The 20,030-nt window shown below is 48.8% G+C and overlaps 1 protein-coding gene across 2 annotated transcripts in view; it reads left to right on the top strand.

The window, feature by feature from the left end:
* Window positions 1–20,030, top strand: part of TEX55 (testis expressed 55) — a 74,728-nt gene that overhangs the window by 20,602 nt on the left and 34,096 nt on the right. For both annotated transcript variants that reach the window (XM_073668584.1, XM_073668583.1), the window contains exons 3-4: window positions 748–1,770; window positions 15,929–16,066. In XM_073668584.1, coding sequence (XP_073524685.1) covers window positions 748–1,770; window positions 15,929–16,066 — 1,161 coding nt within the window. The remainder of the gene's footprint in view (window positions 1–747; window positions 1,771–15,928; window positions 16,067–20,030) is intronic.

Raw genomic sequence — 20,030 nt, 5'->3', positions numbered from 1 at the left:
GTGTCACCCTAAGGATTGTGCGATCTGTCTAGTACCATTGAATAGTAACTAAAGAGGACCAGGGATAGGCTGGACAAACCTATGTTTGCTATGGACCAAAGCAGCACTTTACTGTACATACTTACATGTAGACTCTGCACCGGTGCCCTGAGGGTAAAGTAGGTCACCACCACCTACATATGTATTGAGAGTCAACTGTCAGAAAAAGTTAATTGACCGGTCCATATTTGGACTTCTTCCTATGCATAGCTCTACCCTTCTTGACACATAGAAGTGGTTGTCTCCAATCATGGAGATGGCAATGGCTGTCGAAGGATCACAAAAATAGACTTAAGAGAAAAATCAGGAGATCCACCTGTGGCACTCGATACCAGGGATGGATTGGGGTAACAGAGCTTTGGGCTCCATGACTAGGCAGTTTAACCACAGAACTCGAGCACAGGGAGGCAAAAATTACATATTGGTAAGGGTTTAACCAAGGCATCATTAGTAGAATACTTTTTACAAGTACCTCACATGGTAATTGCGCTCTTAGACAGGAAGGGACCCATTGTACCCGATCAAGGGCTATTTGAGGTCTCTTCTTGTTGTATGGTCAACACATTGTTGATAGGCTTCATCAACAGCAACTCTACTTTCAAACCATGTAAACAGGTATAATTGATGTGATGTTGTGTAATACTATTTAGCAGTAAGTACATAGAGTTCAGTTAGCGCTTCTGTCTGATTTCTTTCTGTTCACGTCAGGAAGCTGTAATTGCCGAGGGTGGCACAACCTCTGAAACATTGACACCATCACATCCTCAGGATGGTCAGCCCAAAGACGATGGGTTAGGAGAAGAGACAATCAAACAGGAGAACCTTGTAGTTGCCTCTGAGGAAGATGATGACCTGTCCTTTAAGAAGGTTGGAGAAGATTCGCCTATGAAGATATCTCAAAAAGAAAGAGGATCACCACCGCTGACTGAGAACACATCCACGGAGGAAGAACGGGGGGAACATTCTCTGAAGTTATTGAATGAAGAGACATCTCAAGAGGAGACTAGTTCACCACTGGTGTCCAAGAACACATCCATAGAGGAAGTACGGGTGCAAGAATCTCCGGTGATATTAAATGAGGAGATGCCTCAAGAAGAAAGATCACTTTTGCTGACCAAGAAATCATCCACTGAGGAAGAACAGGGGAAGGACACCACAAGTCTAAAGGGCTTACAAGAAAGCAACATCAAATTATCTAGTCATGGGGACGGGAAGGATGAACATATGGAAGATTCCTTAGAAGGAAAACCTGGTTTATCAAAGCTTGATATTGAATTTGGACCAGTTCCTGATCTGAACCTAGAAGCCATTGATCCTGTTAATAAAATAGGTCCAGCATCTATTGACGAAGGTTCCCAAGAACCCAAAATCCCAAATCACGAAACGATAGACACAAATGACAGTCACCCCAACTCCCACTCAATACAGTCAGCGGATACTTTTAAAGAAGATGTGACTGTAAACAGAAATGTTGGAGGTGAAGCGGTCAATCCTGTGGAAACTATGAGCAGCCACCATGTTGATGACCTTACCAAAGTTTTCGATAAAGAACTAGTACAAGCCAACAAAACTACTGGCAAGAAGGACCAAACCACTGAAGGAGAAGACGTACAAGCTGCTAAGGTGACGGAGAGCGAACAGATGGTTGAAAGCATCAAAGATGATATCACAGCAGCAGTCTCTGACCAGGAGACGGTCACTGCAGGACCACTGCAGCCCCCTGCCCAGGGGGTAAGTAGACGCCTTCATGACTATTAGTAATGTAAGAATCAGTGGTCCACAGCTTGTGACTCTGTAGCTGAGAAGTGAATACAGTTTATCCAGTTACATTGGATACTATTGCATCCACTACTTAGCTGAGAGCGGAGTTGGCCAGGATTGGATACAGGGTCCGCTTGGGTCCATGCATCAATCCCGCGTCTGATTTCCAAGTAAATAAGGCTGAGCTGCAATAACAATCCCAGCCACAAGAGTGGCGCTATTTCTATAAAAAAAAAAAAACAATTAGCCAGCCCATTCTTAAATTCAGCACAATCTCTTTCTGTCATAATTGTCTTATCTTCCCCACTAATTTGTTCCATTATGAGCAGAATATATCAGTTCTGGAAACATAAAACATGGGAATACTGACGGCTCCAGTGCACGGCCAGTGACACTGCTGTGGGGTTTGGAAGGAGGTTTGGTGCCAATTTTAAGACTGACATTGGCATTTTTAAAGGGTTTTTTTTACATTTTTTCCCATGTGACATATTCACAAGACCTTAGATTAGTGGAGGGCAACTATCGACTCACTGAGGACAACGCCATGCCCCTCCATGAGGCATAGTTCGGCCAGCAGGGGGCATCATCACACAGTGACACTATTCGTTTCAAGGAGAACAGAACAGGTAGTGGAGAGGACTGCATCCCTGGAGAGATAAGTATGGGGGAAAGAGCATGTAGATATGGTGCATGTGACTGCACTGTGACTGGGGGACATGTGACTGCACTGTGACTGGGGGACATGTGACTGCATTGTATATTGGGGCATGTTATGTTGCCCCATGATACAGTGGATCGACCACTGCAGCTCTGTATGAAGGGTGGACGTCGCCTCCCCTGGTCCCGCTGGGTCTAGCGCAGTTATCATTGTGTACGCAGCACAAGTGCCTTTATAGTATTTCTAATAACAATGATATTGCTGTATCGTGTATTTTACGGCTGCCCGGTGTCCTGCGGTACGGAACATTACCTCCGCCTATTGTTCTAGCTAATGCTGTCGAAGGAGTTATTAACATATCAGTCGAACTGTCTGTGTTTTCCATGGACATTTCACAATGACATTACACCAAGAAACCAATATCATTACCTACACACCCAGCGCTGCGGGAGGGAAGCAGCTCAGTGTCCCCCAAACATGAGCTTCAGCTCCAAGTACAAACACTACTGAAAATCCCCTGGTGCCCCTCATACATGTACACTCTCCACATCCTATAGGCAATGGGTGTCAGAATGTCTGCCCTGAGGTTTGGTCTATTGTCTGTACTAATTTAGAGGGTCTGGTCTTGGATCTGTATTCATCCCTTTCATGTACCCTGCCGTAAAGTCAGGGTACATGTGTATGAAGCGGGCTCAGGTCACTGGCAAAGTACTGGAGGGGAGATATGTTTCACTGAGGCTATTGGCTTCAGTGATTTGAAATCTAGAAATTTGCTCCAGCACACTACATGCTGAGAGGGGTTAATCAGCCATTTTTAATGGGCTAGGTTTTATTTGAACAGCTGTAGAGCAGATGGGAGGCTGTTCACCATATCTCTACCCTGAGGTGTGGTTTGGGATATAAAAAGCCAGCCTGTTGACTCATGTGGTGTTCAGTGTATCTGGAGAGACTAGCTCCAGAGAGAGGAGCTTGTGTTTGTATAACCTGAACCGTGTGTTGTGCTAAACCCTGAGCGGCCAGATTACTGTGGACATACGGACTATGCCGTAAAGTTATTTTTGTTTTGCCGTTATGCCAGAAGGGCCGTGTTGGATTTGATGAACTTTATGTTGGCTAATGTCATTTTTTAATAAACCAACAAAATATTTAAAGAGACAGTGTTCCTCCTGAATCTACCTCTGTGTGCAGCCGAATGAGCTGATAGAGAGAGAGAGAGAGAGATGTTCCAAGAATACATCCCTAGTTTCATTTTAATGGACCTGGCGAGTGCCCCACATTAAAGCTACACAACTCATATAAACTTTGAAAAGAGGAGGAGAACACGGAGTATGAGTTAAAAAACTTTTATTAATTCATTTCATTAAAAAATTGCATAAATATTTAAGGTCATTCAATATCGAGATGTGGAGATGAGTAGCCCAGTGCGAGGCTGGAACACCCAGACACAGTACACATGCATAGGTTATATATATATGTGTGTGTATATGTGTATGTATGTGTATGTGTGTATATATATATATATATATATATATATATATAATTTTGTAGGGATTTACGCTCTCAGGTAGGCATAGGTAGTATTCAGATAGGCAGTGCAGTTTGGTTCAAACAGGTGCAGTTTTATTGCAAGTAAACAGTTCATCCAGCAGCACATATGTCAGCCAGACAGATTACAGTCCTTTCTCCCAGGGCAAACTTTACTCAAATAAGAGGTACGGTCCTACCAGTCTCGGTAGCAGCTTCCAACGCCAAACAGATGGGTTCAACTCCATGCACAGTTCACACCGAGCAGGCTACAGCTTCCACACGTTACTCTGCAGCTCCAACACACAGACTGCTCAGGCTTTCCTAGCTGACCCATGCGGTCTCCATTTAGAGAGAGACTCTGGCTTGTCTCCCATCTACACCTCACATTTTGGCTGGCTAGCAGCACACTTGACTCTGCTCAGCATCCAGCAGAGTGACACACCTAGTGAACATAGGCCCTGGTTCTTAGTCAAAGCTAGTTAGGTGCATCTAATCAAGACCTGTAGTGCTAGGATTTACCCAAGTCCTATGTAGATAAATAGATTGCAAAACTGTGCAAGGGGACTAAAAGATAACTTAAAAAATTTATAAAAAGGCTTGAAATAAAAAACATAAAAGTTTAAATCACCCCCTTTTCCTAGTTTTAAAGTAAAGATTAAAATAAATAATAATAATAATGAACACAGATTTGCGGTTTTCCAGTCCTTGCTCCCCCCCCAAAAGGCAATAAAAAGTGATCAATATGTCATCTGTATCCCACGCAAAAAAAGGCCCTACATCAACAGGAAAATTAAAAACGTATGAGTTTCTTTTTTTTTCTTTTTTTACAATTTTTTTATTTTTTTATAGCTAAATTATTAAAAAAACACATAAAACAATGCAAGTTTGGTATTGTAATAAACATGCAGACCTGGAGAATCATGTTTCCAAGTAATTTTTAAAGCACAATGAACGCTATATAAATAAAACCCCTCAAAAAATGACGGTATTGTTTTTTTTTTTTTTTCACAATTTCATTACACTTGGAATTTTTTTCCCCGCACAGGATATAGAAAAATGATGGCTCTTGAAACATGGGAGGCGAAAAATTGTACTTTCGCAAAGGGGTTAAGACCTGTCACTCTCCATAAATGTGTAATTTTTTAAACTGGTGTAAATGCTGCTGTTCTCCTGAATCCAGCATTGTTTTTCTTTCATTCTTGCTCCTCTCTGTTCCTGAGATATGCCCCCCTCTTTCCTATACATAAATCTAGTCTTATTAGCTAAGTGGGTGTGGTCATTGATTCTTCTGTGGGCGTCTTCTTGAGAGCCACACCCAGTTTACTTACAAGCCCAGATTTAAATACAGGGAAGGGGGGGTCATATCTCAGAAACGGAGAGGAACAGGAACAAAAGAAAAACAGCGCCGGATTCAGGAGAACAACGGCATTAACATCAGGTAGAAAAAATATATATGTATGGCAAATGATAGATCCCTTTAATGGGTCTGACCAGGGGCGTACATAGAAATCATGGGGCCCCATAGCAGAAGCTCTAATTGGGCCGCTCCCCCACAAAAAATAAGTAAATATTTGTCTATGTCACAGAAGAGCAGATCTCACAAATTTCCAGCCTTTACTTAGTAATTTTCCTCTTGCTGAAGTCCTAGATTTCTCTTTCATTGCCCCCATAAAGTATGATGCCAATAAAAGGGCCCCCAAAACACAGTATGATACCCCCATGGTGCATTCCTCCACTTTAGCCTCCACATGCACAGTATGATTGTTACGCTCGCGCCTGGACTGACTGGCGTGAGCTTAATTAGTGATCGCACTGTACCATGAACCGAGGAGTGCCTGGAGGGGCGTAACTAAGTATCAACCCGATCCGACCAAGGTCGCACGGCGGCTCAGTCGACTCCGTGAACCAAGGAGGAACCGAGCAGAGGGACCAGGTGCTACTCCATGTCAGACCCCGGTCACAGCTGTTTACCCACACCGGGCAATGCAGCAACAGGCAGGTTAGGCTGGCATACAGACAGGTGGGTATTGGCAGGCACGGCTGGTATGCAGACAGGTGGGTACTGGTAAGCACGGCTGGTATGCTAACAGGTGGGTACTGGCAAGCACTGCTGGTATGCAGACTGGTGGGTACTGGCAAGCACGGCTGGTAGGCAGACAGGTGGCTACTGGCAAGCACGGCTGGAGTACAGACAGGGAGATACTGGCACGCACGGCTGGAGTGCAGACAGGGAGGTACTAGCAGGTTGGAGCGCAGGCTGGATAGGGTCCAGTACAGACTGGGAGACAGGAACAGAGCCGCAGATGCGGTAGACAGGCAGAGTAAAGCGAAACCACTGGAGCGGAGGACAAGACAGAGCAGAGCGGAACCGCCGGAGTGGTGGACAAGGCAGAGCAGAGCAAAACCGCCGGTGCGGTGAGTAAGCAGAGGAGAGCGAAACCGCAGGTGCGGTGGACAAGGCAGAGCAGAGAGGAACCGCCAGAGCGGAGGACAAGGCAGAGCAGAGAGGAACCGCTGGTGCGGTGAGCAAGCAGAGCGGAGCGAAACCAAAGGTGCAGTGGACAAGGCAGAGCAGAGCGAAACCGCAAGTGTGGTGAGCAAGCAGAGCAGAGCGAAACTGCAGGTGCGGTGGGCAAGGCAGAGCAGAGAGAAACTGCTGGCGCGGTGAGCAAGCAGAGCAGAACAGGGCTGCAGGTGCAGGCAGAGAGGACAGGGCTCTGTTCACATGTAACAGACTGGAAAATACAGGAAGATGGTTAGAACACAGGAGGTAGAGACGGAGGAAGGGAAAAGGGACAAACAGAACCAGATACACACAAGGTACTTACAATGAAGTAGCAAGTGGACACAAAACTCACAAACAGAAGTACAGAGACACCGAGTTGGAGTTAGGTGCAGGTTCAGACACTGCAGGAAAAGGGAGGATACGGACATAGAGACAAACAGGTAACAGGCTAGGAGACAGTTCAGACAGGAACTGACACTGCAACGAGATACAGGAACGAGCCTGGGTATACAGCCCCCAGGGTGGCAGAAATGGACTAGAAGTCACATAACAGGCCTGGGTATACAGCCCCCGGGGTGGCGGAAACAGACTAGAAGTCAGAGATAACAGGCCTGGGTATGCAGCCCCCAGGGTGGCAGAAACAGACAAGATACAGGACAAGACATGGCAACTCATAGGCAGAGAGCACACTGATAGTTAGTGTTGCTCAGGCACCTCCTTCTGCATGGAGGGGGTTTAAATATCCAGTGACTCACAGCAATAGGCTGGGGACGGATTAGGAGTGCGCCCACTGCAGCTACAAGAATCAGGAAGTAACCGGGCCGCCCCCCTTAGCAATCAGACAAGAGACATGCACACAGCATGAACTGGAGCAAGGTTTGCAGACTGGACTGATGGGTAAGATTGCGGTCTTGCATGGTGGGAGGTGGTGCACTATGCAAGCACGCCGCCAGGGATGTTACAGTGATGACCCTATTGTAACATAGTAACATAGTTTTTAAGGTTGAAGGAAAACTAAATCCATCTAGTTTAACCCATAGCCTAACATGTTGATCCAGAGGAAGGCAAAAAAAACCATGTGGCAAACACTAAGCTCCACATTGGGGAAAAAAATTCCTGACTCCATACGACAATCAGACTAGTTCCCTGGATTAACACTCTATCAAGGAATCTAGTATATATAACCTGTAATATTATACTTTTCAAGAAAGGCATCCATGCCCTTCTTAAATTTTAATAGTGAATCACTCATTACAACATCATGCGGCGGAGAGTTCCATAGTCTCACTGCTCTTACAGTGTCTGTGATTATGATTAAACCTTACTTCAACTCCCAAGGCAACGTTTGGTGACCCCAACACAGTATGATCCCACAACTGTTACCCCCACAGAGCCCTCCATACACTATAATGGGCCTACATACAGTATAATGGCCACCACACAGCCCTCCAAACAGTATGATGGACCCCACACAAACCTTCACACTGTATAATTGCTTTCAAACAGTATAATGGCCCCCCACATAGCCCTCAAAATATTATAAGTGCCCCACATAGCCTTCCATATAGTATAATACGCCCCCCCCGTAATCCTTCATATAGTATAATACGCCCCCCATAGTCCTCCATATACTATAATGCGAACACCATAATCCTCCATATAATATAATGCGCCCCCCATAATCCTCCTTATAGTAATAGTATAATGAACTTCCCATGGTCCTCCATAGAATATAATACACTCCCCATAGTCCTCCATACAGTACATTACACACCCCATAGGGTAAAAGGCAGCCCCCATATAGTATAATGCACCACACAGTCCTGCAGTATTATGGTCACCACATACTCACTGATTTTAAAATACCGTATATTTTAAATAAGCCGACCCGAGTATAATCTGAGGCCCCTAATTTTACCACAAAAAACTGGGAAAACGTATTGACTCGAGTATAAGCCTAGGGTGGGAAATGCAGCAGCTACTGGTAAATTTCTCCATCCTGATATGTATGGCATCCCCTTATCCCCCAATCCTGGTACTTATAGCACCCCTCATCCCCCAATCCTGGTACGTATGGCACCCCTTATCCCCCAATCCTGGTATGTATGGCATGCTTCATCCCCAGTCCTGCTATGTATGGCACCCCTCATCCCCCAATCCTGGTATGCATGGCCCCCTCATCACCCAATCCTGGTACATATGGCACCCCTCATCCCCCAATCCTGGTACATATGGCCTCCTCATCCCCCAATCCTGGTATGCAAGGCCTCCTCATCCCTCAATCCTGGTATACATGGCCCCCTCATCCCCAAATTCTGGTATGTATGGTACCCCTCTTCTCCCAATCCTGGTATGTGTGGCCTCCTCACCCCCAATCCTGGTATGTGTGGCCTACTCACCCCCCAATCCTAGTATGTGTGGGCCCCCTCATCCCCCAATCCTGGTATGTGTGGGCCCCCTCATCCCCCAATCCTGGTATGTGTGGCCCCCTCATCCCCCAATCCTGGTATGTGTGGCCCCCTCATCCCCCAATCCTGGTATGTGTGGCCCCCTCATCCCCCAATCCTGGTATGTGTGGCCCCCTCATCCCCCAATCCTGGTATGTGTGGCCCCCTCATCCCCCAATCCTGGTATGTGTGGCCTCCTCATCCCCCAATCCTGGTATGTGTGGCCTCCTCATCCCCCAATCCTGGTATGTGTGGCCCCCTCATCCCCCAATCCTGGTATGTGTGGCCCCCTCATCCCCCAATCCTGGTATGTGTGGCCCCCTCATCCCCCAATCCTGGTATGTGTGGCCCCCTCATCCCCCAATCCTGGTATGTGTGGCCCCCTCATCCCCCAATCCTGGTATGTGTGGCCCCCTCATCCCCCAATCCTGGTATGTGTGGCCCCCTCATCCCCCAATCCTGGTATGTGTGGCCCCCTCATCCCCCAATCCTGGTATGTGTGGCCCCCTCATCCCCCAATCCTGGTATGTGTGGCCCCCTCATCCCCCAATCCTGGTATGTGTGGCCCCCTCATCCCCTAATCCTGGTATGTGTGGCCTTCTCACTCCCCAATCCTGGTATCTGTGGCTCCCTCATCCCTCAATCCTGGTATGTGTGGCCCCCTAATCCCTCAATCCTGGTATGTGTAGCCCCCTCATCCCCAATCCTGGTACATATGGCACCCCTCATCCCCCAATCCTGGTATGTATGGCACCCCTCATCTCTCAATCCTGGTACACATGGCCCTCTAATCCCCCAATCCTGGTATGCATATCCCCCTCATCCCCCAATCTTGGTACATATGGCCTCCTCATCTCCCAATCCTGGTATGCAAGGCCTCCTCGTCCCTCAATCCTGGTATACATGGCCCCCTCATCCCCAAATCCTGGTATGTATGGTACCCCTCTTCCCCCAATCCTGGTATGTGTGGCCTCCTCACCCCCAATCCTGGTATGTGTGGCTCCCTCATCCCTCAATCCTGGTATGTGTGGCCTCCTCACCCCCCAATCCTAGTATGTGTGGGCCCCCTCATCCCCCAATCCTGGTATGTGTGGCCCCCTCATCCCCCAATCCTGTTATGTGTGGCCCCCTCATCCCCCAATCCTGTTATGTATGGCCCCCTCATCCCCCAATCCTGGTATGTGTGGCCCCCTCATCCCCCAATCCTGGTATGTGTGGCCCCCCTCATCCCCCAATCCTGGTATGTGTGGCCCCCCTCATCCCCCAATCCTGGTATGTGTGGCCCCCTCATCCCCCAATCCTAGTATATGTGGGGCCCCCTCATCCCCCAATCCTGGTATGTGTGGCCCCCTCATCCCCCAATCCTGGTATGTGTGACCCCCTCATCCCCTAATCCTGGTATGTGTGGCCTTCTCACTCCCCAATCCTGGTATCTGTGGCTCCCTCATCCCTCAATCCTGGTATGTGTGGCCCCCTAATCCCTCAATCCTGGTATGTGTGGCCCCCTCATCCCTCAATCATGGTATGTGTGGCCCCCTCATCCCCCAATCCTGGTATGCGTGGCCTCCTCACCCCCCACCCCAATCCTGGCATGTGTGGCTTCCTCACTCCCCAATCCTGGTATGTGTGACCCCCTCATCCCTCAATCCTGGTATGTATGGCCCCCTCATCCCTCAATCCTGGTATGTGTGGCCCCCTAATCCCTCAATCCTTGTATGTGTGGCCTCCTCACCCCCCCAATCCTGGTATGTGTGGCCCCCCTCATCCCCCCAATCCTGGTATGTGTGGCCCCCTCATCCCTCAATCCTGGTATGCGTGGCCTCCTCACCCCCACCCCAATCCTGGTATGTGTGGCTTCCTCACTCCCCAATCCTGGTATGTGTGGCCCCCTCATCCCTCAATCCTGGTATGCGTGGCCCCCTCATCCCTCAATCCTGATATGTGTGGCCCCCTCACCCCCAATCCTGGTATGTGTGACCTCCTCGTCCCTCAATCCTGGTATGTGTGGCCTCCTCACCCCCCAATCCTGGTATGTGTGGCCCCCTCACCCCCCAATCCTAGTATGTGTGGCCCCCTCACCCCCCAATCCTGGTATGTGTGGCCTCAATCCTGGTATGTGTGGCCCCCTCATCCCTCAATCCTGGTATGTGTGGCCCCCTCATCCCTCAATCCTGGTATGTGTGGCCCCCTCATCCCTCAATCCTGGTATGTGTGGCCCCCTCATCCCTCAATCCTGGTATGCGTGGCCCCCTCATCCCTCAATCCTGATATGTGTGGCCCCCTCACCCCCAATCCTGGTATGTGTGACCTCCTCGTCCCTCAATTCTGGTATGTGTGGCCTCCTCACCCCCCAATCCTGGTATGTGTGGCCCCCTCACCCCCCAATCCTGGTATGTGTGGCCTCTTCACCACCCCCCAATCCTAGTATGTGTGGCCCCCTCACCCCCAATCCTAGTATGTGTGGCCCCCTCACCCCCCAATCCTGGTATGTGTGGCCTCAATCCTGGTATGTGTGGCCCCCTCATCCCTCAATCCTGGTATGTGTGGCCTCCTGATCCATCAATCCTGGTATGTGTGGCCCCCTCATCCCTCAATCCTGGTATGTGTGGCCCCCTCATCCTTCAATCCTGGTATGTGTGGCCTCTTCACCCTCCAATCCTGGTATGTGTGGGCCCACTCATCCAGCAATCCTGGTATGTGTTGCCCCCTCATCCCCCAATCCTGGTGTGTGTGGTCCCATCACTGCACACACCAAAAAATAAACACTTGTACTCACCTTCCTTCCTCACCTCGGCTCCAGCGCTGCTGTCTCCTGTCTGCCAGCAGCTCATGTTGGCATCTGAGCAACGTGCTCTCTCAGAAGCTGATGTGAGCTGCCGGCATATTCACTCCTCTCCACGCCGGGACTATGGGCTTGAAGAAGAGTGAATATGCATTCTCTTTAGTAGCGGGCACTGTCAGCAGGAGCTGCGACTCAGCGCTCTTCCGTGCCTGCTACTAAAGAGAATGAATATTCCCTCTTCTCACGCCCATGGGAGTGGAGAAGAGGGAATATTCATGTCCCTTTAGCAGCGTGCACACGTGGTAGCTGCAGCAGCGGCTGCTGCGTATGTCCCGCTCCTTCGCCGCCACGACCTCCCTCCCTCACAATACTCACCTATTCTCCTCGTTCCCCGGCTGCTTCGGGGTCCCCCCCCCCGGCTCACGGCCCCATAGCAATGGCGTGGTCTGCCGCCATTGGCGGTACGCCACTCGCCACTGGGTCTGACCTATGGTTTGTTTTTAATTTTAGGCATCTGGGATCTACTTTAGTGTAGGGGTCTTTATTAGTTGGGAATTTGCTATGTATTTAGGGTGAATCACATTTCCTACAATGGGAACCGATATAACTCGGGAAAGGAATCTGAACTTGTCTATTAGGGGAGAAATAATCTGGAATAACTCCCTCACCATCAGAATGGAGAATTACATGGAAACGTAAATCCAATTTGAGCATATTAGTGAAGTTGCAGGAGGACGTGGGGACGGCGGCGCGGTAATCACATCAGAGGTGCGTACAGTAAGTAGTTGTATTCCTCCTCATTCTCCAGACACGCTCTGACCCTGAGAACGAAGCAGCCGCCGAATTACTCCACGGGATGAGGATAATCTCTTTAGTGCAGCACGGAGGTGTTTACATTCTGCTCCACCTGCGCAGGTGTGGCGAGACTGGACAGGAGGGTCTCAGTCTGCGGAGTCACTTTTACTTGACACTCGATCATCAGAGTTGTGTTACTATGGAGTCTCGTGCTCATGTCACATCCAAAGCTGCATCAGAACTCTGCTGACCTCACACGTTCTGCAGCGACCGGACTCGGGACCACCGCACGTCTTCCTGCCGCCGCCTGTGGGATTAGTGAGCGTGCTCATCTGCGGTGCATGGCAGGAGGTGTAGAAAGTACTACACCTTACCACCTACAAGGTGGAGGCAAGAAAGTCCAGACAGCAGCTCTGGATGTGAGTGGAGCAGAGGATGAGAAAAATCTGATTAATTGTACAAAGTGAGATGGGAAAGATGTATTGTAACTGTTTCCTAAAGTCACCCCACAGGTGCTAAGATCTAATGTTGGGCGGTTTGCCATTCCAGGGCATGGACAGTGGAAACCAGAGACCTGCGAAGGTGGGGAGAGACCTTATCCCCCATGTCAAACCTTCTGGTTGCTAGGGAGGCAATGCCTAACAACATACATGGGGTTGTCAGACACCTAGTGCCTAGTGTCCGTCCTGTGTCTGATTTCTCAGGTCTTCATCGTATCTGCTTTCTACCTGGCCTAAATATCTATAGAAAACACTGGTATAAGCTGATTTCATCCATATTTTGACAGTCTGGTTGCTAGGATGAGACATTAGAGGCAAAATGGTTGTCTAAAAAGATTCCTAGCAGCCATCCTGTTTCAGGTCTTGAATGGGTGGGCTTTATATCAGGTATGGGGAAGCCTTATCTAAATAAGTTAGGAATCACTGGTTGCTACAGACTAGTTTTCTGTGTTGCTTGGGAGACATTGCCTAACAACAGTTATGGGGTGGTCCTGAGCAACCATTTGGTCTAATCTTCACGGTCTTCATCATATCAGCTTTCTAGCTGGTTTGGGGTTACCTGTTAAACTAGTACAATCTGGTTGCTAAGGAGACACTGCATAACAACATATATGTAGTTGTCAAGCACCTGGTCCATAGTAACCATCCTCTCTCTCTTCTCTTAGGTCTTTAACATCTGGGCTTTCTTAAGAAGTTTAGTAATTACGGATCAGTCTGGGTTGTTAGGGAGACACTGGCTAACAACACTTATGGAGTTGTCAGGCACTATATCCTTAGCAACCATCCTGTATTACATCTTGTAGGTCTCCAACTTGTGGGCTTTCTAGCTGATTTAGGATTGCCTACTCTAAATAGGTTTAGGAATCACTGTTGTAAGTAATGCCGAGCTACTTTCTCCAATATTTAGACAGTCTGGTTGCTATGGAAACACTGCCTAACAACCTACAGTGAAGAGCAAAAGGGTAACAATGTTTTGAACTTCTGACTTTCCGGCTCCATATCTCACCATCCTCTACGGCTTGGAACATGAGACTCCCATCATTTTACAGACAATCATCTTGGCTATCTCATACATAAATGTGACTTACAACTATTTAGCATATGATTAGTTATGCAGATTCTTGTCATGTCACTGCATTGTTACTGTTTTGCTCCTGGTGGTACATAAATCCTTTTCTTCCTGTAAACTACAAAATACAACCTGTTCTCACATTCCCTAATAGCTCAGTGTGTTATTAGGTTGATTCCCAAGTGAAGGTCACTGGTTTGCATCGAGGAGCCGCCATGAAGAAGATTTCCCAAGAAAAGAGAAACAGCATCATCCAGCTCATCCATAGCGGTCTCTCTGCCAAGAAAATTGCCAAAGCGCATCATGTGAGCGCCATGACAGTGGGAATACTACGAAATGAAGTCCGTCCATCCATTCAAAAGCCAAGAGGTGGACGTCCAGGCAAAATATCGGAGTCAACAAGTCGGCTCATCACAAGGTCCATCAGTTCCGGCGCGATAAACACAGCAGTGGAGGAGGCTCGTAAGCTTCGTAATAGTGAGATCACAGACGTCCATGCAAACACCGTGCGACGCACGTTACACAAGTCTGGAATGGTGGCCCGAAAAAAGGTGAAGAAGCCTCGACTTCAATATCGTCATAAGAAGCATCGGCTCGAGTTTGCAAAAAAGTACGAAAACTGAACAGTAGAAGATTGGAAACGGGTGATTTGGAACGATGAGGTGAACATCAATAGACGAGGCTTTGATGGATGAAAATGGGTCTGGAAGAAAGAAGGGAAAAAGGGGCTAACGGGTGGAGAAATTGAAGCTCGGTGGAGGAAGCCTGGTGATATGGGATTGTTTCACAGCCAAAGGCGTTGGATACTTGACCAAGATTGATGGTAGTCTCAATACTGAGCTATATGTGAGAATCCTACAAGGCGAGTCACTTTGTACACTCGAGTACTATGGGTATAAAAAGGACGACATAGTGTTCCAGCAGGACAATGACCTGAAGCATACGTCGAGGTTGGCGAAGAAATGACCCAATGACAATGAAGTAGAGGTGCTGGATTGGCCCCAGAGTCCCCAAACCTCAACACAATCAAATACTTGTGGGTAGAGTTGAAGATAAAGCTGTATACAGACCCAAGTGAGTCGATCAGTATGCACCAACCTTGGGAATGTGTAGAAGAGACCTGGGATCAGATGTCGGTAGAGACATGTTTGAATCTGATAGAGAGCAAGAAGAATCCAGGCAATGCTGAAAGCCAAAGGTGGATTTACAAAATAATACAAATTTAAATTTTTAGATTTTTAGGAGCAAAACAGTAACAATGCAGTGACATTACGAGACTCTGCATAAGTAATCATATGCTAAATAGTTGCAAGTCACATTTACGTATGAGATATCCAAGATGGTTGTCTATAAAATGATGATTGTCTCACGTTGGAAGCCATAATGGATGGTGAGATATGGAGCCTGTTGAAAGTCAGAAGGTGAAAACGTTGTTACCCTCTTGCTTGTCACTGTATATGTCTTTGTCAAACACCCTCTCCGCGGCAACCATCCTGTCTCTAAACTCTCAAATCAAAGCAGAAAAGGGGCAGAGAAGCTCGGAGTTTACAGACTTTTCTATTCGACTTTTTTCATCTAACTCCTTGGCTGTTGTATGGACGCACTGGACAATTGGTCCTGGTGGGCTGGTGTGAGCCTGAAAATATCTGTATTACATCCACTCAGCTTTAAAGACACCGCACAAGTGGACGATTCATACGGCTCCTTTATATTATTCTTTCATGCTTCTTTTTATCCATTGTCAGGAGCCAGTGCCATCAGAAATATCCGCTACAGTCTCATAGTCTAGAAGGTTCTTGCTGTCAGAGTTTAGTGATACCGTCCTATTATTCTTCACTTTCTAGATGGATGGCAGGAAGGTCCTGATCACAGAGATAAGTCACCTGGCGAGCTCCGCTCCGCACACCCCACCGGTCTATGAGGATCCCTTTGATCGATCTCTGAAGTACATGGAGAGACACAACATCCTGCAGATATTTCAGGTAAAACATCCCAGATATCCAGCTGTAAACTGGACCGGAACCACAACAAGAGCAAGTGCTTCTCCACTACAGATCGGGGATACTGGAGCCGGAGGAGCGCGGTATATGGCACTCATACGTGTCCGGAGACGAGGCTCGTGGAGCAATACTGCCCCTGTGTGTCCACCGTTATTACTGCACTCCAATATCTATCTCTGATTATAATCTATATATATAATTGTCTTATCCCGTCTGTCTGTCTGTCTGTCCAGGAAATCCCGCGTCGCTCATTGGTCCGGCAGCTGCCAATCAGCGCCGGGGGATTTCTGAAAAAAGATGGCGGCCGTTAGCGGCTCATCTGCGGGACGGAGCTGAGCGGCGATGCAGCCGGGAGATGAACGCCGCGAGGCGCTCATCTCCCGGCCGGCAACAGCAGAAGGAACCTGACCGCCGGACCCATCTGCGGGACGGAGATGCAGCCGGAAGATGAGCGGCGCGAGGCGCTCATCTCCCGGCCGGTATCAGCGGAAGGACCGCCGGCGCCGCTGACCTCCATGCGGAAGGGAGGAGCGGCGCTGCGGGTCGGGATACTTCTCCTGCGAGCGCCCGCTCATGTCCATGGTTCTCGCAGCGTAAGTAGCTGCACAGGCAGCGACGCTCCCCGGTCCTCACCAAGACGATTCGATGATTGGTCGCGGTCTTCGGACCCGACCAATCACTGATCTTAGCGCAAAACTTAAACACCGCTGTGCTGATTGGTCGCCAACGCTGCCCGCTACCAATCACCGATTTGGGCGCCAAATTTAAATATTGGCCGCGACCAATCACCACAGCAGTGTTTAAATGTGGAGCCAAGATCGGTGATTGGTCGCGGCCGATATTTAAATTTGGCGCCCAATTCGGTGATTGGTCGCGGTCAGCGTCCGCGACCAATCAGCACAATAGTGTTTAACTTTGATGCCAAGATCAGTCATTGGTCGCGGGCCAAGACAGCGACCAATCACCGATTTGTGCGGCACTTTTAAATAGCGTCCGCGACCAATTGGATGTCAGCGCCGCTGCCTGTGCGGATACTTCCGCTGCAAGAACACGGGACATGAGCGGGCGCTCGCAGCAGAAGTATCCCGACCCGCAGCGCCGCTCCCCGGTCCTCCCTTCACACCCTAGCCGCTGATGTCCCCACTGTATCCGCATGGTGTTACAAAGGTCCGGACATTTGTGTTAATAATCGCTGATTGGTCGCTGGCGCTGCCCAGGACCAATCACCTATTTGGGCGCCAAATTTAAATATCGGCCGCGACCAATCAGCACAGCGGTGTTTAAATGTGGAGCCAAGATCGGTGATTGGTCGCGGCCAATCAGCGATTTTTAACACAAATGTCCGGACCTTTGTAACATCATGCGGATACTGTGGGGACATCAGCAGCTAGGGAGTGAAGGGAGGACCGGGGAGCGGCGCTGCGGGTCGGGATACTTCTGCTGCGAGCGCCCGCTCATGTCCCGGGTTCTCGGAGCGGAAGTATCCGCACAGGCAGCGCCGCTGACATCCATGCGGCTAGGGTGTAAAGGGAGGACCGGGGAGCGGCACTGACATCCAATTGGTCGCGGCCGCTATTTAAATTTAAATGTGGCGCCAAAATCGGTGATTGGTCGCGCCCAGCGTCGGCGACCAATCAGCACAGCGGTGTTTAAATGTGGAGCCAAGATCGGTGATTGGTCGCGGCCGATATTTAAATTTGGCGCCCAAATCGGTGATTGGTCGCGAGCAGCGCCAGCGACCAATCAGCGATTTTTAACACAAATGTCCGGACCTTTGTAACACCATGCGGATACTGTGGGGACATCAGCGGCTAGGGCGTGAAGGGAGGACCGGGGAGCGGTACTGCGGGTCGGGATACTTCTGCTCCGAGCGCCCGCTCATGTCCCGGGTTCTCGCAGCGGAAGTAGCCGCACAGGCAGCGGCGCTCCCCGGTCCTCACTAATACGATTCCGCTCCCCGCTCATCACCAATACGATTCGCTGATTGGTCGCGCTCTCCATACCCGACCAATCAGTGATCTTGGCGCTAAAGTTAAACACCGCTCTGCTGATTGGTCGCGGCCGCTGCCCGCAACCAATCACCGATTTGGGCGCCACATTTAAATAGCGGCCGCGACCAATCACCGATCTTGCCGCCACATTTAAACACTGCTGTGCTGATTGGACGCGGACGCCGGACGCGTCCAATCAGCGAGATTGGCGCCAAATTTAAACAACGCTCTGATGATTGGTTGCGGACTCCAGCCGCGACCAATCAACGAGATTGGCGCCAAATTTAAACCTCACTCTGCTGATTGGTCGCAACCACCGGCCGCGACCAATCTGCGTTTTTTGTGCCAAATTTAAACAACGCTCTGCTGATTGGTCACGGCCGGCGACCGTGACCAATCAGCAGCATTGGGGCCAAATGTAAACCCTGCTCTGCTGATTGTTCGCGGTCGCCGGCCTCGACCCATCATCGTTATTGGTGCCAAATTTAAACCCTGCTCTGCTGATTGGTCGCGGTTGTCGGCCGTGACCAATCAGCAGTATTGGCGCCAAATTTAAACCTCACTCTGCTGATTGGTCGCAACCACCGGCCGCGACCAATCTGCGCTTTTTGTGCCAAATTTAAACACCGCTCTGCTGATTGGTCGCGACTAATCAGCGATTTTGGTGCCAAATTTAAACACGCTCTCCAGTCCTCACTAACACGGTTCGCTGATTGGTCGCGGCCGCCGCCCGCGACCAATCATCGATATTGCCGCCAAATTTAAACACCGCTTTGCTGATTGGTCGCGGTTGCCGGCCGCGACCAATCAGCGATTTTGGCGCTACATTTAAACACAGCTCTGCTGATTGCACCCAGTCGGCCGCATACCTATTCTAGAATACCCGATGCGTTAGAATCGGGCCACCATCTAGTCATTTATATTTCTGTAGCACCAAAATATTCAGCAGCACTTTACAATTCAGAGTGGACACGTATAGACAATAAAGATCGAGTAACACATAGGTGTACAATTTATAGAAGAAAGAGGGCCCTGCTCACAAGCTTACAATCTATAAGGAGATAGGTGCTTGTCATGTATCATCAGTATAATTAATAAGAAAAGTAGAGCTGGAATAACCCGTCACCAGCCAGTATCGGTATATGTCCAGATACAAAGTACTACGAGGTGCATGGAGGGTGTGGAAACAGAAAATCGTTTCAGGGCGCGCAATAAACCGGGAATTAACCATATTGTCTGGGGTAGTGCATTCCAGAAAACTGGTAGAGCATGAGAGAAGCCCTGGAGACAGGAGTGGAAGGTTTGTATTATAACAGTGGGAGGATGTTAATTTTAGATGATTAGTGGAATGGAGATTACGTGTAGCATGGTAGACAGAAATGAGGGAGGAGATGTAGGGTGGTGGAGAGCTTTGTGGGTGAGCAAGAGAAGTTTATACTGAGCCTAAAAACCTGACTTGTTGGTGGCTCTTGAGGACCGGAGTTGGGGAAGCATTGCGGTAGTGGATGGGTAACCAGTGTAATGGCTGAACAGAAATACAACCCTGGCTGCTGCTTCAGGACAGATTGGAGAGGGGAGAGTTCAGTAAAAGGAAGACCGATTAGAAGAAAAATTGCAGTAGTCCTGATGAGAATTAATCAGAAAGAATGTCGTTCTGCAGAGTCAGAGGTAAGAAAAGATTTGAGCGAGTGAGTGATCGGATATAGAGAGTAAAGGAAAGATCTGAGTCAAATAGACCTCAAAGACAGAGTGCTGCTGGGAAGTAATGGTAGAAATGAGTGAACATTAATGCTCCTGTGCTTACAAATAATATGTGTGTTAGCACAAATGTATTAGGGTGATGGCCTCCTGATGTGTCCACCTTGTGTGTTTGGGGGGCGAAACATGTTGTGGCGAAATACAAATATAATTACAGTGACATGTAAAAGTTTGGGCACCCCTGATCAAAATTACTG

This window comes from Phyllobates terribilis, unplaced genomic scaffold, assembly GCF_046119375.1.
Source record: "Phyllobates terribilis strain yellow unplaced genomic scaffold, ASM4611937v1 Scaffold_2__4_contigs__length_985480577, whole genome shotgun sequence".
In the NCBI taxonomy this organism is placed as follows: domain Eukaryota; kingdom Metazoa; phylum Chordata; class Amphibia; order Anura; family Dendrobatidae; genus Phyllobates; species Phyllobates terribilis.
This window is presented reverse-complemented; position numbering and strand designations above follow the sequence as displayed.